Source organism: Mesoplodon densirostris, chromosome 5, assembly GCF_025265405.1.
Source record: "Mesoplodon densirostris isolate mMesDen1 chromosome 5, mMesDen1 primary haplotype, whole genome shotgun sequence".
Lineage (NCBI taxonomy): Eukaryota > Metazoa > Chordata > Mammalia > Artiodactyla > Ziphiidae > Mesoplodon > Mesoplodon densirostris.
In genome coordinates, this window is record NC_082665.1 from 118,889,358 (window position 1) to 118,907,837 (window position 18,480).

The 18,480-nt window shown below is 40.0% G+C and overlaps 2 protein-coding genes across 7 annotated transcripts in view; both read right to left on the reverse strand.

Moving 5' to 3' along the window:
* IQCG (IQ motif containing G) overlaps positions 1–18,480 on the reverse strand; it is a 47,955-nt gene that overhangs the window by 20,509 nt on the left and 8,966 nt on the right. For 4 of the 6 annotated variants that reach the window (XM_060099394.1, XM_060099396.1, XM_060099395.1 and 1 more), the window contains 4 exons: positions 15,931–16,059; positions 13,556–13,637; positions 2,190–2,351; positions 1,109–1,183 (listed from right to left, as the gene is read on the reverse strand). In XM_060099394.1, coding sequence (XP_059955377.1) covers positions 1,109–1,183; positions 2,190–2,351; positions 13,556–13,637; positions 15,931–16,059 — 448 coding nt within the window. Of the gene's footprint in view, positions 1–478; positions 696–1,108; positions 1,184–2,189; positions 2,352–13,555; positions 13,638–15,930; positions 16,060–18,480 lie in introns of those variants that run through there. The other 2 variants (XM_060099400.1, XM_060099399.1) reach the window with 2 other exon arrangements.
* On the reverse strand, positions 3,792–5,452 carry LOC132491274 (heterogeneous nuclear ribonucleoprotein K-like). The gene is given in 1 exon segment (XM_060100149.1): positions 3,792–5,452. A coding segment is annotated over 1 exon segment (1,395 nt). The 5' UTR covers positions 5,339–5,452; the 3' UTR covers positions 3,792–3,943.

Genomic DNA, 18,480 nt, shown 5'->3' on the forward strand with positions numbered 1-18,480 from the left:
CCTGGAAAACTGTGCCTTGTGTTCAAATTCATTAAAGCCAGATCCTGCAAGTAAAAAAAAAAAAAAGTCGAAAACAGCTAGTTCTATTGAGGATACCTTGAAATTAGTGCTTGCATAAATTTCTGATGTCAGTGTAAAATAGAAAGTACTAGCATTATTTATCAAAAGTCACAAAATAACAGACTCTCTGAATTAATAATCTCATGCTTGAGATTTACTTTTAGTAAGTAATTGCAATGAATAAAACAGTTATTTGGGCAAAGCTTTCATTACTGAATTATTTATAATAATGAAACTTTGGAAATAACCTAAATATCCAAAACAAAAGAGTAACAAATTATGGAATAACCATTCAATGGAACATTATAAAACCACTTAAAATTATTTTATGAAGAGACTGTAATAAAATGGAAAAATGAGTAAAAAACCAACTGGCAATTTTTTAAAAATTAATTTATTTATTTTTGGCTGTGTTGGGTCTTCATGGCTACATGCAGGCTTTCTCTAGTTGTGGCGAGTGGGGGCGACTCTTCATTGCGGTACACAGGCTTCTCATTGCAGTGGCTTCTCTTGTTGTGGAGCATGGGCTCTAGGCATGCGGGCTTCAGTAGTTGTGGCATGTGGGTTCAGTAGTTGTGGCACACGGACTTAGTTGCTCCACGGCACGTAGGATCTTCCCAGATCAGGGCTTGAACCTGTGCCCCCAGCATTGGCAGGCAGATTCTTAACCACTGTGCCACCAGGGAAGTCCCCAATTGGCATTTTTTTAAAAATCTTCCCTAAACTAAGAATATGCTATTTTTATAATTTTAAGAAATCAGGAAATTTTAGTTTTAAATTATGAATATGAAGCAATATAGGAACAAGGAAAGTTTCTTATATAGTGCTAAATGATAAAGGTAGAAGACAAAATTTTACCTGTACTCAAATTACAGCTTTATAAAATATTTATCCAGATGGATAACTTTTAAAGGAAAGTGGGCTATACAGCTCATTTATTAGGCTGGTAGAATTATAGTTGATTTTTCTTAATTTTTTTTTTGCTGTCCTTGGTATTTTATAAGCAGGACCAAATATGTCAGAGGATAAGAAAGTTTTGGGGACCCACCTGCTGCTCCTTTCTAAGGAATATTTCAATCTCTGCATGAATCCGTTTCTCTTCTTCAGTTTTCAGCCTTAGTTTCTGTGAGAACAACAAACCAATGTCAGGAATTCTTCCTGGGGCTGGAAGTGAGTTCTCAAGATCAGGGGTGAGGCTGTGACAGTGGTACAGGTCTTCTCTACCAGCTGGGACCCTAAGACTCCGAGATATGGCTCCAGAGCAGCAATTCCGTTCCCTTCAACTCAATTCATGTTCACAATATGGCTGAGCCATGTCTGGCGCTGTGCTAGACACAGGCAACTGCCCAGAGCAAAAGGGCCATAATCCTGTGGCCTGGAAACTGGTGTCCATTTAAGGAGAGAAACAATGCTTCAAGGGCACAAGCTTCTCAGGCCTACAGAAGGAAATTCCAGAGTGCAAGAAAAAAGTTTGTTGTCATAGTCTTAAGCCACACTTGGGAAGTAAGCTTTCAAATAAGTCAGAGAAAGGAGTCACCTCCTGCACACAGGTGATACACTCTACTGATGTTTGCTCCTTCTCGCTGACCTCTTGTTCTTTTAGCCATTTAGTCTTCCTCCTCTAATGAGGGTCTACCCTTGTTTCTTTCTCCTGATATTTTTCACTGTGACTTCTCATTTCTGTAAATGTAGGTTTGCATGAAGTTCAGCCCTCTAGATTTTGTATTTCTTAATGGAGGGATGAAAGATACTGGTTGAGTGAGAAAAGTAGCAGCAAAAACCTGCAGTTACTGAACATCTTGTTTTGCCCTCTCCCTATAAATACCAGGAGAAATGGCAAGTGGTTTTATAAAGTAAGGATAAAGTGACCAAGAGAAGAAAGTACAACCAATTTTCAGAGTCATTACAAAAAACCAGGAGATGTAAGCTACAGCCCATCAGAATCTGTCTGCAAAAAAGCAAGTCCTTATTCTTTTTTTGTTTTTAACCTCAAATGTTAGGGTTGCTGGAGAGAGAGAGCAAAGATTGGGAAAGTCTCCCTCTCTCTCCTCCTTTGTCAGCTGAGGCCATATCAGGAGCGACAGCTTGACGGCCAGCTACCTGATTCATTCCTAATTAACAGTGATTACCTCAATCTCTTCCAGCAAGAGCTCCTCTGTTTTGCTACATTTTTTCTGGGTCTGGGAAATCTGCAGCTCAGTGTTTCTCTTCATATAGCGATTTTCCATGTTGGTTTTTGCCTTCATTTCTCGCAACTGGTCCTTGAGGTGAGCAATATATTCATGTCGACTCTGTAAAGGTAAGACCAGGTTTCTAAATTAAAATACATTCTACCTCCATTCAGCTCAGTCAGTGGCTTAAGCTTATCTTTTTTTTTTTTATAATTTAAGATTATTGTATTTCCTTACAAGAGGAATGTTTTAACAAATTTTACAGGTGTCAATCAATGCTTGTTCAAATTGGGCACACATCAAATCTAGCATTATGGGAGTTTTATTTGGAAGTGAACTTTTAACTATCAATACAAATGCCAAGATACTACACAAAACATCCACAGGAATTTTTTTCATCTTTTTTTGAATTGTCCACAAACATTTCCTACATAATCCAACATACAACAGAGAAATGGTACATCTTTTTCTTTCAATTTGCATACAATGGAAAAACAAGAATATATATATATATATATATATATTCTTTTTACAAAGTTTAACTAATAGACACTACCAAGCTGACAGTTTAAGTCTATAGGTGAGAAATTATCTAATAAAAAATAATCCGAATTTATTTAGCATCAGTCACTTCTATAACCAAGTATTATTCTGATTAATAAAACTTGCCACCATTAGGCTTCTGGTATATACTTATACCAACTAGTCCATCTGTTGTATTGCTTCCCACCTTGGTTCTTCACAACTACAAACAGAAAATTGTTGCAAAGTAGGGGCAAGCATTTGCAAAAACAAACAAAAATCTCTAGCTTATTAGAAGCATGAATGTGTGGTAGAATTTCCTCCCAAGCAATGGACTTTCAAATCACTTAAGAAATCACCAGAACTGAATGTGTCAAGATATTTGCCTAAGTCCAAGAAGAGATGCATTTATTTATATCCAAAAGAGGACTGAAAATTAAACTTAGTGTTTAGTTTGGGGGCAGGTTGGGGGGAATTCAGCCATTTGAAAAATGACCATCTTAAAAAAAAATGACCACCAAAAATAGGTTCACTAAATTTATTTTAAAAATCATAAAACGTTTCTTACAAACGAGCATTACATTCTGCACACTGCTCTGAATAGATGCCAGGGACATATGGACTATTGCTACTTTTCCTCCCTGTCCCACACCCCAAATGTTACAGTGACCACAAAGCAAAGTGTTCACAATAATTACATGGGGGGATTTTTTTTTAAACCATCAACAATGAACAAAACTTAAAAGTCACTCGGGCTTCCCTGGTGGCGCAGTGGTTGAGAGTCCACCTGCCGATGCAGGGGACACGGGTTTGTGCCCCGGTCCGGGAAGATCCCTCCCACAGGCCGCGGAGCAGCTGGGCCCGTGAGCCATGGCCGCTGAGCCTGCACATCTAGAGCCTGTGCTCCGCAACGGGAGAGGCCACAACAGTGAGAGGCCCGCGTACCGCAAAAAAAAAAAAAGTCACTCACTCTGCTGCTGTTTCAAAATTTCAATGTTCGTTTTTGCACACCCTCCCCCAACCCCCAAGCCTGTTTGTAAGAAACTAAAACATTACATCTGGTGAACAGCAAAGATTTCACTACACCTCAAATGCAGAACACCTATGAAGCAGAGGAATGTTGGCTTTTTAAACAGAAGCAGATAAAAAAAAAAAAAAAGATGCAGGACTCCTTCAGTTCTTCACTAGTCTTAGACAAACTTTCCAGAGTACTGCTTCATGCTGTTCTGCAGCAAATACTGTGCATTCTGTATCTGGGCCTGTGTTCCTGTAATGGTAATAATCTGATCTTCGGGCCCTTCTAAAGGCTCATCAATTTTGATCGAAGCTCCTGACTCATGACAGATTTGTTTAATCCGCTGACCACCTTTGCCAATAATAGATCCAGCCAGATCTTTGGGAATAGTTACTTGTGTAGTAATAATAGGTCCATCAAGATCACCGTATGAGCCACGACCCCCTGCATAGGAATAATCATATCCAGAGCCACCCTGTGGTTCATAAGCCATCTGCCACTCTGATGGGCTCCATGTATCTACTGCAGAGTCCCAGGTTTCATCAGCACTGAAACCAACCACACCATCATAACGGTCTCCAGGTCTCCCTCTTCTGTCATAGGCCATTAGCTCTCCTCCTCTAGGTGGTGGTGGTGGTGGAGGAAGAGAAAGATTCCGAGCTCTGCCACCACCCGGGCCCCCTTGTCCAGGAGGAGGTGAAGGAGGTCCTCGATGAGGGCTCATATCATCATAATCCCTTCTGGATGGAGTCATGGGACGCCCACCCCAACCAGGGGGCATCCTGTCAAAACCACCTCTTCCCGGCATGGGAAATCCCATGGGACGTCCATGGCGGTCATCAAACATCATTGTAAAACCACCATAATCATAGGTTTCATCATAAGAATTGGAATCATAAGGCTGAGCATATCCTTTGATGGGAGACTCTGATATAAGATCAAGGATGACCTTTATGCACTCTATAACCCTATCAGGTTTTCCTTCAATAAGAACAACTCTGTCAGTGGATTGAGGACAACATTCCTGGAAAAGCTTGATTGTTGTCTGAGTGTTCTCTCAAAGTTCTTTGATTTTAGTACCTTTGACCCCAATAATTCCTCCAGCCAGACTCTGATGAATCAACAGTCTCAACTCGCAGTCAAAGTCGCTTCCTTTATAGTGTTGGTAATTTAAGCATTCCACAGCATCAGATTCGAGTGGGAGCTGGCTGGTTGCAGTGGGTGACAGCAACTGCAGGCCCTCTTCCAAGATAGGGATGATTTTCTTCAGAATTTCTCCAATTGTTTTAGTATCAGCACTGATACTCAATATGCACTCAGGGCCACTGCTGTCTGGGACTGAAACACTGGCATTGTAGTCTGTACGGAGAGCCTTAATATTCTTGCCTCCTTTTCCAATCACTGCCCCAGCATTCTTGCTCTGAAGCAGAAGGTGTAATTCAACAATCTCATCAGTGTTTCTAGATCTTTTAAAAGTTTGTTCATCTTCCATATCTTCAGCAGGGCGTTTACCTAATTCACCATTGGTTTCGGTGTTGGGAAAGGTTTCCTCTGGCTGTTCGGTTTCCATTTTCTTGTATTAAAGGGGCACACCAATCAGTTATTAAATATATCTTTGCAGGGCAGAACTGAAGTGTTCTGGGTGGGACAAACTGACACCCTAGTGCTGCAGTAGCCGGGCAAGGATACCATCCCTATGCTGCTGTGCAGCCTCAGCTGGTCACAGTTAGACAGAGAACCCAACTTTTGTTTTTATATTTCAACAAGGAACTGGATCTATTTTTCTGCTATCACACTACGGGAAATTTACCCAATAATCATGGATGGTATAAATGAAAATGAAAGATAAGTAGTTCTAAGCATCAGGACTGTGAGATTCTTTCCTAGGCACACTATTTGGGTACTCTGTATGCACACAAATTTCCCATTACTATCTCATTTTGGTGGAAAGAGCACTGAACTAAATGATCAAAAGACCTAACTTCCCACCCAAGCCCCACCAGCTGTGTGAATTTGGCCACGTCAGTTAAACTCTCTAAGTCTTACCTTTTTTAAAATAGAAACATTAATATCTACCCTGTCTGCAATATCTTAGCAAATAATTATAAGGATTAATTGACAATATGTGTGAAAACTCTTCACAGGTTCCAAAGTGCTTGGCAGTTTCTTTTCTTTTTTTAATTGAGTTAACACTGGTTTATAATATTATGTAAGTTTCACGTGTACATTATATTTCAACTTCTGTATACATTACAATGTGCTCACCACCAAAAGTTTAGTTTCCATCTGTCACCATACAGTTGACCCCCTTTACCCATTTCCCACCCCTAATCCTTTCCCCTTCTGGTAACCACTACTCTGTTCTACATGTTTGTTTTTGTTTGGTTTGTTCATCTATTTTTGTTTTCTTTGTTTGTTTTAGATTCCACATGAGTGAAATTATATGTTATTTATATTTCTCTGTCTGACTTATTTCACTTAGCATGATAATCTCAGTGTCCATCCATGTTGTCACAAATAGCAAGACTTCATCTTTTTATGGCTGAGTAGTATTCCATTGAATATATACTGTGTATATATATACCATATCTTCTTTATCCATTCATCTGTCAGTGGGCACTTAGGTTGTTTTCTTATCTTGGCTATTGTGGACAATGCTGCAATGAACATAGGGGTACGTATATCTTTCTGAATTAGTGTTTTCATGTTCTTTGGATAAATACACAGAAGTGGAATAAATGAATGATATGGTAGTTTTATTCTTAATTTTTTGAGGAATCTCCATACTGTTTTCCATATGACTGCACCAATTTACTTTCCCACCAACAGTACATGAGGGTTCCCTTTTCTCCACATCCTTGCCAACACTTGTAATATCAGGCCTTTTTGATAATAAGTGCTTGGCAATTTAATGGCCTTGGTATTCATTTTTTTAATATTTATTATGTACCAGGCATTGAACTAGACTCTAGGTAAATAGTAAAGGCCTAAATAGACATGGTCCTTGCCCTCATAGAGCTTACAATCTAGTGGGAAAGATGTAACTAAAAGGAAACAAATACGTATAAACTTTTAAAAATGTGCAATATGCTATGAAAGAAAAGGACAACAGGCTATGAGAGAAAATAACAAGAGAGACCTACATAAGATTGGATAGTCCAAAAAAGGATTCTCTGAGAAAGGAATGTTTACTCTGACACCTGAAGGGTAAGAAAAGTGGGTTGCGCTTCCCTGGTGGTGCACTGGATAAGAATCTGCCTAACAATGCAGGAGACACGGGTTCGAACCCTGGTCCAGGAAGATCCCACATGCTGTGGAACAACTAAGCCCGTGTGCCACAACTACTGAGCACGTGAGCCACAACTACTGAGCCCGTGTGCCACAACTACTGAAGCCCATGCACCTAGAGCCTGTGCTCCACAACAAGAAAGGCCACCAAAATGAGAAGCCCACACATCGCAATGAAGAGTAGCCCCTGCTCGCCGCAACTAGAGAAAGACCGCGTGCAGCAATGAAGACCCAACACAGCCAAAAATAAATAAAGTAAAATTTAAAAAAAAAAGAAGAAAAGTGGGGTCGAGGGGAATTCTAAGAAAAAGGAAAAATGTATGCCAAAGTCCTGAGGTAGCAATAATGCCTGATTTTATGCTGATCTAGAGTTTCTTAAAGCAGTTTGCCCTTACCTCATCCTATTGACTCCAGCATGTATAATAAACCTTTCCAATGCTGGAGCTGCCACGGAGGTATATAGCACTGGGGAGATGTTCTCAGAATAGGATTCCAAGAGGGGCCTAGGAATTCTCATTTCCCTTAAATTTTGAGTGCTGGACAACTGGAAGTAGAGATAGATAGGTAGATAACATACATACATATAGAGATATATCTTATGTAAGCTAGAAGCCTGAGCCTTCAAGGAGAAGGTTGGCTGTTAAAGAAGAGTCCTTCACTTACTTCAGCTTTGCCATGATTATTGAGGTTAGATGCAGTAACCATGAAGGATATGAACCCACCCCTACTCATTTTGACTGGTTATAAAAGGAGTCAAAGGGCACAAGCTGGATGTCCTAGAACCCTAAAATCTTACGGCAATATTGAGAGGGATCTTCCTAATGGTGCTCAGTTATTTTGAGTACAAACTCTTGCCTTTGACCCTCATAGTGACCATCTGTATTCTACGGCTGGATGAAGAGCATTTTGTACCTCTTCCTTAGCAGGAGTTAATCATGAAAATTTGTTTTTTACACCTGGGTTCACACGAATGTCTAGATTGGGTAGCCCTACATCAACTACAGCCCTACCAATTTCTCATCCTTTTGTGCTTCATTCAGCAACCCCATTGCCATCCATGGTCACTGAATGCACTTTGGAAAGCGCTGTGCTATCCTGGAAGCTTTGCATGATATCTTAAAACATCCCTGAACTGCTCCACACTCCAAGCCATACTTTGTTTTTTCTCTGGCCACACTATTACTAATTTTCGCATGTTACCTCGCTCTTTTCTTCACTCATCCCCTCAGCTTTTCGCATTCTTTAATGACTAATTTCCTTTTGGGGGGCCAGAAATAGAAAGAGTACCAAAGAGAATAGGTTGACATGATGATGATGAACTCTAGGCTCCAAAATGGATTAAAGAATTAAATATAGATATAGAAAACATGCTTGTTAAATTTGCAAACAACTCAAAGCTGGTATATGGTACATAAGAGACATTAGAATTCAAAACCCTGTTGATTATTAGAACTCTGGACTGACTCCAAGAAGAAGCAAAGGTGAAACTAAAGTCCTGATTTTGGTTAGAAGAATCTTGTAAGTTGAGAATTGTGAAGACCTAACTTGTCTTCCAACACTTTCATTAGAGGCTTACCCAGCTACTAACATGAGAACCTGAGGTTAGGGCCCCACCACTGGTTGTTGTAATAGCAACACTGTAAAAAGGTGCCTCCCTTCCCTTGTATTCTTTAGATTTCTCAGAGTCTTCCTTTCACTGTGCTTCTTCTAACGGTTTGTCATCAGAATCTTCACAATCATGAAAGAATATTGCCATACAATATTGTGAAAAGCATTTGGAGTGCTTCCTCTTTGTTTATATTACTGCAATTTGTGGCACTGTATACTGTTTATATAACAGGGAAAAAATTCTTCCCTATCCTCTGTTGTGGTTAGACATCTATAATAGTGTGTACAGTTTTAGGCATCACGTTTTTTTTTAACATCTTTATTGGAGTATATAGTCATCACATTTAAGAAGGAGTTTACTCAGAAGAGATTATCGAAGACAGTGAAGTGTGCGAAAACTTTAGTACAAAAGGAAAGAAAAGAGGAAACTGGTGTGATTGGAAAGGTAATAGTTCAAATGGAAATGAAAGCAGTGGGTGGAATTGGAGCCTGAAACTTTAGAAGTTCTGACTTGATCATGCTTCATCTGCATTTTAGAACGGGAGATTATTTGGCTCAGAGTTTATTCATAGACTCTCATAGAATCAGCCAGTATTCTTAGTTACAGACGGACAGGCAAATATAAATGTTAATTTAATATAGAACTCGATTTTTTTCCCATGGCTTTTATCACTTTAATAGACCACATTTCCATTTTCCTTTTTCCATCCAACCAAAGAGGCAGCCTGAGGTATAAGACAAGTTCCATCTTCTCCAGCTCCCCAAAATTTCAGGAACCAGTACTCTCCTCCCTACTTTGTGTTCAATTATGAAAACAGACACTACCATTAAAAGCCTCTGGGGGAATTCCCTGGCCATCCAGTGGTTAGGACTCAGTGCTTTAACTGCCATGGGCCTGGGTTCAATGATCCCTGGTTGGGGAACTAAGATCCCACAAGCCCCACGCTGTGGCTGGGGAAAAGAAAAAGACTTCTGCTCACAATATTGTGGCAGCCATCGGAGCCTTATTAACTCTAATTGGTTGACTGCTTCTTTCCATTACTAAAGCTTCTCTGAATTCAAATAACAAGTCCAGAAGTCTAGATCTGAAGGCAGTTTGGGGATTTGGAAGTAAAGTTTGGTCTGCTACGAAAACCCACAAATATGCTGCATCAGTCCATGACTGATCATGGAGAAAGCTCTAGACACCATGGACAACCAGGGTTATGATAATGGGTTATGGTGAAGGCAGATCTCTTCTTAGTGAGAATCTTAAAAGGAATTCATATAACTGAAGATCCTTGGCCTATAACTCAGTATTTCTAGGCTGGATCTTTGTTGCATATTGGAAGATGAAGAAACGGCATGACACTTGGGTTCACTTATTAGTATGACTTAATCATGGTTTTACAATCATAGCCTGTAAGCATTTTATATCCTCCTCTGTTTCCACACTGTCATCATGGAAGGCCGTAAGTTTGTGCAGAACAGCTATACAGAGAAGAACCAGAGTAATCAGAGGCCCATGGCAATAGCATTAAAACTAGATGCCTTTGACTTGGCACAGGGTAATTGAAGACAAATGTTATATGACCTTTTAAAACAGTTACATAACTTCTTTTACTTATTTATTTATTATTATTATTATTTTTTTTTTAAGCTGCATTGGGTCTTCATTGTTGCGTGCAGGCTTTCTCTAGTTGCGGTGAGTAGGGGCTACTCTTGGTTGTGGTGCGTGGGCTTCTCATTGCGGTGGCTTCTCTTGTTGCAGAGCACGGGCTCTAGGCGTGTGGGATTCAGTAGTTGTGTCACATGGGCTCTAGAGCACAGGCTCAGTAGTTGTGGCGCATGGGCCCAGTTGCTCCGCGGCATGTGGGATCCTTCCGGCCCAGGGGTCGAACCAGCGTCCCCCGCACCAGCAGGCAGACTCTTAGCTGCTGCGCCACCAGGGAAGTCCCACAAGTTCTCTTTAATAGTGTCTTGAACATTTTTGGTCCTTGGCATTTCAATATAAATTTTAGAATCAGTTTGTCAAGTCTCACAAAAATGAGTAAATAAGTAATTAAATTAAATCCAATCAAGATTCTGATTGGGATTGAATTCAATGTATCAATCAATTTTGGAAGAATCCACATCTTTTTAATATGGAGTCTTCCAATCCATAAACATAAGCATAGTATATCCCTCCAAGTATTTAAATATTATTTAATTTTTCAGTACTGTTTTATAGTTTTCTGCAAAGAAGTCCTGCACGTTTTGTTGTTGCCACTGGATTCATTGCCAGATATCTGATATTTTTGATGATATTGTAAATATATATATTTCAATTTCTTTTTCTAAGTCTGCTGCTGATATATGGAAAAGATACATTAATTTTTATATATTGACCTTGGGTCTCTCTTTTTTCCCCTTTAGTTTCATGAAAACACTGCTCCACTGTTATCTGGCTTCGTGTGCCGATGTTCAGAAGTCTAACAGCAACCTGATTTTTTTCCTTTGTGACTTTGTCGTTTTGCCTGGGGACCCAATAGGGAGCTTCGTAAGGCAATTGCTCCCTCACATTCCAGTGATCTCCACACATACTTTCACACACTCAAACCTGCCATCCTAATTACTGTCATCATTTTCTGACCCACAGGTCTCTAATATCCATGTACTTCCTAACTGTCTTCTTGCTTTCCAACCTTGACTTGACCACTGGTTTTTTAGTAACTCTAGGGATTTAACTTGATTTCATCTTGATAGATGGTTTTTTGTTTGTTTTTTTGTGGTACGCAGGCCTCTCACTGTTGTGGCCTCTCCCGTTGCGGAGCACAGGCTCCGGATGCGCAGGCTCAGCGGCCATGGCTCACAGGCCCAGCTGCTCCGCGGCATGTGGGATCTTCCCGGACCGGGGCACAAACCCGGTCGCCTGCATCGGCAAGCGGACTCTCAACCACTGCGCCACCAGGGAAGCCCTTGATAGCTGTTTTTTATTCAAGGTTTGCCTTGCATCTTCTAGTTCTGGTTTATCTACTCCTTTGCTGATGATCAAAATATCTGAGTGATATTCTACTTCAGTTTTACTGTGTCTGAATGTAACAGCTGAGACTGTAATCCAAGAAGGTAAGTTTCACAACCTAGTATTACCTGTTGTCTGGAAAATTATACTGTCAACAATATATTTATTTTTTAAGTCTTTATTGAATTTATTACAATATTGCTTCTGTTTCATGTTTTTTTTGGCTTTTTGGCCACGAGGCATGTGGGATCCTAGCTCTGTGACCAGGGATCAAACCCGCATCCCCTGCATTCACAGGGGAAGTCTTAACCACTGGACCACCAGGGAAGTCCCCAACAATATAATTTAAAGTGTTTAGAGAAAGAGAAAAACAGTGGCTGTGATAGTAGCAAAGGGGAGTTGATTGGCAGAGTGCCAACGCTGAGGTCTCTTTTGATACTATTTGGTTTGGAGCCTTAAAAGGACATTGATACAAATATCTTCTTTTTTAATAGTCAAGAAATAAAAGAGGAAGTTTTAAATAATGGTAGAAATTTTGAGGGAAAAAAGGCTAAGAAACCTCTGATAAAGTCTATTCATTAGAGAGAAAACCTAAGTGCACACCAGTTTTAATGAAGCCTTCGCGGGGGAGGGTGGCACAGAAATGGTTTTCAGGGGGTTTCCCTGGTGGTCCAGTGGTAAAGAATCCACTTTCCAAAGCAGAGGACGCGGGTTCGATCCCTGGTCAGGGAACTAAGATGTCACATGCCGCAGGGCAACTAAGCCCGTGCACCACAACTACTGAGCCTGCGCGCCACAACTAGAGAGCCCACGTACTACAAACTACAGAGCCCACGCACTCTGGAGCCCTCACCCCACAACTAGAAAGAGAAAACCCACATACCACAACTAGAGAGAAGCCCATGCACTGCAACAAAGATCCCTTGTGCTGCAACTAAGACCCGATGCAGCCAAAAATAAATAAATAAATAAATAAAAATAAAAAAAGAAATTGTTTTCTAAAAATGTAGGCTATAAACAGAGGGTTAATAGGGATAATGAAGTGAAAATCAATACCAAAGGTAGTTCGAAATTGATAATAGAAAATGAGAGATAATAGAACAAATAAATGATTTGTTCAGAAGACCTAAAGATAGTATCTCAGAAGAAAGGCTAGTGACTTTTTTTAGACAATTCTTCCGAATATATTTTTCAAATATTATTCTAACTTCTATGTAGGGAATGATGAAGATTCCCTGATCGGAAGCATAAACTTGTCCAACTAGCTAGGCAGTGAAAAGCTGATATTAGGCCATACTTTGTAACTTTCTAAACTGCTAATAGTGTTAGTCATCCTAATGGTACTAATTTCTAACTGTCTAGGTTGTAGCCCAAACATTGTTTTGCAAGTCACTTGCTTAAAACTCAGGATGCATTTTCTTATAGAGGTAGATTAGACATGAGGTTAGGCCCTAATGACCACAGAAGCTCAATAAATCCACTCTGTACTTGAAATATAATGCAAATGACATTATTAACCCTAACCATCAGGTGTAAGGAGGTATGTAATGTGCTTAATATCCTACCTAGGACTATAGTCTCCCATCTGGGATCTTGGCATGCAAGAGACTGCCTGAGACACGGTCTCCTGGAGGGAAGGAGTGGGTCATGTGGTTGGATCGGTTGGGAGGGGTAAGAACAGGCTTAGAGCTCCAGAGGGTTAGGGTCTCCCAGAGGTTGATTCTGGACATAATTGTACATTCCAGGCCAAATATCTAATTACTCTCTTTATATTTTTAATAGTTTAGGCACCCCAGGAGAAACAACAATTTCCTATACATAACTTTTTTTTTTTTTTTTTGCTTGAGAAAGATGGCTTTTATTTAGCTGTTTTAGCTCAGTAACTTTTGGTGTTGCCCAGGTAATTCTTACCTGTACTTCAGCTTGCCTTTCTCTTTTGATATTAAATAGCTGTTTTTGAAGAGATTTTATCTTTTTTCTTCCATTTTTCTCCCTAGGAGAAATAAGAATAATCTGTGTTTAGAGTAGTGCTTCTCAAACTTTAGTGTGCACAGGGTTCGCCTAGAAGCTAAGAAAGAGATTCCTGGGCTCTACCCCAGAGATTCTCATTTATTTGGTCTCAGTTGGGGGCCCTGGAATTTGTTTCTCTACCAAGTTCCCAGGTGATGCTAATGGTGCTGGTCCATGGAGCAAACTTTCAGTAACACTTTAAAAAAAGACTGTGTTGTATCTAAAATAGCTGCTGCTGAGAAAAAGCCTAGAAGAGGAAGAGGAAAAAGAAGACTCCTTTCTATTCTGAGCACTTCTCAATAACCTTATATGGTAGTCTTTATCATTACCCCTATTTTACAGATGAGGAAAATGCATGTAGAATGCTGAGGTAACTTGCTGTGGAGGACATGAGAATGTTCCTCACCGACCTCCAAGTACAGGCAATGTAAGCAAGTAAGGGTCCCAGCTCTAGGCTATGAACTCCTTCACTGTGTGTGCTCTGAGGCCACACTTCCCACTGACTGCTCCCAGCCAAGTTTTGAGTGTGGCAGGGATAAGACCATCCCTTCCTGGAAGACCCAGGACTTTTCTGATGCTTGACGTTGGCTCAAGGGCTCCCTGATGACCTTGCCAAACCATCCTTAGACTGCAGGGCAGTCTCTTCCACTCAACCTTCGTCTCTTTCACTTAGGGTGGGTCCAGCATTGAATCCAAAGGCTCCCTCCTCATTTTCTCTCACATAGGTGTTTCCCTGATAAAAATCTTTACATTAATAATCTCATCTTGGTATCTATCTCTCAGAAGACACAGACTAACACACTTGCCATGGTCACACAAATAGTAAATGGCAGAGCAGAATTCAAACTCAGTACTGTCTGAATGAGAATTTAACTATTTTATGTTGTTTCTGTTTGCTCTCAGAAACAGAATTCTGCTTATCTCCAGCAATCCCATTATTTAGGTTTAAAATAAAATAACAGGGGCTTCCCTGGTGGCGCAGTGGTTGAGAGTCCGCCTGCCGATGCAGGGGACACGGGTTCATGCCCCGATCCCGGAGGATCCCACATGCCGCGGAGCGGCTGGGCCCGCGAGCCATGGCCGCGGAGCCTGTGTGTCCGGAGCCTGTGCTCCGCAGCGGGAGAGGCCACAGCAGTGGGAGGCCCGCGTACAGCAAAAAAATAAAAAAATAAAATAAAATAAAATAAAATAAAATAAAATAACAGAACAATACAAGAAAAAACAAAACAAAACAATACCTATCTGAGCTTGGGCTGCTATAACAAAAATATCATAGATTGGGTGGCTTACAAACAAAGAAATTGATTTCTCACACTTCTGGAGGCTATTAAGTCCAAGATCCAGGTGCTGTCAGATGCAGTGTCTGGTGAGAACAAGCTACCTGGTTCACAAATGTCCATTTTCATTTGTATCTATATATGACAGAAGGGGAGAGGGAGCTCTGCTCGGTCTCTTTTATAAGGGCTCTAATCCCATTGATGAAGGCTCCACCCTCACAACCTAATCACCTACCAAAGCTCCCACCTCCTAATACCATCACATTAGGAGTCAGGATTTCCAAAAGCTAAGGTGGGGGCCAAGAACATTCAGTCTATAGCAACAACAACAACAAAAACACTTATCACTAAATTGCAGCTAGAGAAATACTGCTACTCAGGAATTTTTAGAAAGCATGAACTTGCGCTTCTCTGGTTGCGCAGTGGTTAAGAATCCACATGCCAATGCAGAGGACATGGGTTCAATCCCTGGTCCAGGAAGATCCCACATGTTGCAGAGCAACTAAGCCTGTGTGCCACAACTACTGAGCCTGCGTTCTAGAGCCCATGTTCTGCAACAAGAGAAGCCACTGCAATGAGAAGCCCGCGCACTGCAATGAAGAGTAGCTCCTGCTCAACGCAACTAGAGAAAGCCCACGAGCAGCAATGAAGACCCAATGCAGTCAAAAATAAATAACTAAAATAAATAAATTTATTAAAAAAGCAAGCATGAACTTAACTAGAATCTTGAGATTGTCACTGCCAAAACAAACCATAGATTATGCACTACCCATTTATAATACATATAGTGTACTTTATATATTATAGACACAGATAACTGAAGCCCAGAAATTGAGTTATTGTTCCAGCAGAACTAGGAATAAAACCCAAATTTCTGACTTTTAGTTATCTTCATTCAAAAGCAAAAATTTGATTTGCTTTAGAAATCTAAGACTTCCAGTGAGAATTTTATAGAACTTTAAAATGCAACAAAGCAAATAAAACTAAAATTACTCTGACCTGGCAATGATATTACAGAAATGCATTTTGTTTTCCCTCTCTTTGCCCAAAGCTTTCAGGAGATTGGTGAAAGTGCCTGAATCTTGCAACTCCTGCATGGTTTCTGTAATTACATCACTGAAAAATTGCCTGTAAGGAGAAACAAAAAAGATGAATCAATAAGATATATTTCCCTACATTCCCAAAGGGCTACAGAAATCACACAAGTTAAGACTCAGAAGGAACATCATAACTAAGTTATGGAATTATTCTTGGAATGCAAAAATAGTTTAGTATTAGAAAATCTATTAATGGAATTCATCACATTAATAAAGACAAAAGGAGAAAAAAGCCATATGAGCATCACATCATTTAAAATAAACAACAGGGAATTCCCTGGTGGCGCAGTGGTTAAGAATCCGCCTGCCAATGCAGCGGACACGGGTTTGAGCCCTGGTCCGGAAAGATTCCACATGCCACAGAGCAACTAAGCCTGTGCGCCACAACTACTGAGCCTGCGCTCTAGAGCCCACAAGCCACAACTACTGAGCCCACGTGCCACAGCTACTGAAGCCTGCGTACCTAGAGCCTGTGCTCCACAAGAAGAGAAGCCACCGCAATGAGAAGCCCACGCACTGCAACAGAGTAGCCCCTGCTCACCACAACTAGAGAAAGACAGTGTACAGCAACAAAGACCCAACACAGCCAAAAATAAATAAATAAATAAATAAATAATTTTTTTAAAAAATTAAAAAAATATAAAAACAAACAACAGAAACTCTTAGCAAGCTAGAAATAAAAGAGAAATTCCCTAACCTGAAAAAGATTACATACCAAGGACTAACAGACCTGGAATGTACAGCATGATACTATGTATACAACATTTAAGAACATGTAAAACTATATGTATTGTTTAAATAAAACACCTATATACCTAATAAAAGTATCACAATATGCAAGAGTATAATAAACAACAAATTCAGAAGAAATATTTGGGGGAAGGGTGAGGGAACTAGAATCAGAGGCTTCAGTTGTATCCTAAGTATTTTATTTGAAAAAACACTCTAAAGAAATCATGTAAAATGTTAAGATTTGGTGGTTACATGCATAAGCATTCATTATTTTATTCTTTATAATTTTCTGCATTTTTGATATATTTCATAATTTTGAAAAAGTTAAATCATTTAAAAATTTTTTTGTTTAAAGAGCTAATACAACACATTTTAGAGATGAGTAAACCCAGGCTCAGGAAGATTAAATGCCTTGCCCAAGGTCACATAACTAGTTTGAAAAAGAACTAGAACTATTTAATCCAGATTCCTGACTCCTACCTAGTCCATTGCTTTTTATAGTATTCTCCCAGGTAGAGAATTTTAAAAACTGCTATTTAATGTTTTGATCTAGAATCAGTAAGAACTACACTTACTGTTTTACATAATAATTTATTACCAATAGTTCACACAAAAAGATTCAATAACTATATTAAGAAAATAAATACAATAGAGTCAAGAAATCAATTAAAAAATATGATCCAACACACTGAGAATGAAAGGACATTAACTAGCAGCTTCTAAACAGGACACTGTCTGTCATCTCTGCAAATCTGGACCAGATTGTTTTTAGCAAGAGACAATACCCTTCTGGTGAGGGCCTAAAGCAGGGGTCAGCAACTTTTTCTGTAAGGGGACAAATAGTAAATATTTTTGGTTTTGCAGGACATAAACTCTGTGTTGAAACCACTCAACTCTGTTGTTATCCCATGAAAGCAGCCATAGATGATATGTAAACAAACAGGTAATGCTGTATTCCAATAAAACTTATTTTCAAAAATAGACTACAGGCTGGATGTGGCTAATGGCTCTGGGTAATTGCTACAAACGCTTATTTACCAAAAATTCTTACCGTAAGGTTATACCCTCTTTTAACTTAACAGGCTTCTTTGTCAGCAAGCCAGTTGACAACAAAAAACTGAATAATGAGACAATGGAAATTGAGACTGCTTTTAAGAAACCTCAGGATTAAAGCAGTTTAAAATTTGGCTACTTTGACAGTGTCTGTCTCTTACTAATGGATAAAGTATCACAATAGCTACCAATTTGTGTCAAGCATTTGGCTGAACCTTCCTGCTAATCCTTACATTAATGTTGCAAAGTTGCTATCGTTATTCTTGTTTGTTTGTTTGTTTGTTTGTTTGTTTGTTTTTGGCTGCATTGGGTCTTCATTGCTGCACGCGGGCTTTCTCTAGTTGCGGCGAGTGGGGGCTACTCTTCGCTGTGGTGCACGGGCTTCTCATTGCAGTGGCTTCTCTTGTTGTGGAGCACGGGCTCTTGGTGTGCAGGCTTCAGTAGTTGTGGCACACAGGCTCAGTAGTTGTGTCTTGCGGGCTTAGTTGCTCTGCGGCATGTGGGATCTTCCCAGACCAGGGCTCGAACCCAGGTCCCCTGCACTGGCAAGCAGATTCCTAACCACTGCGCCATCAGGGAAGCCCCATTATTCTCATTTTTTAAAACTGTAAACAAAGGCTCAATAACTTGCCCAACCATACAGCCACCATACTTTCAACTGTACCAC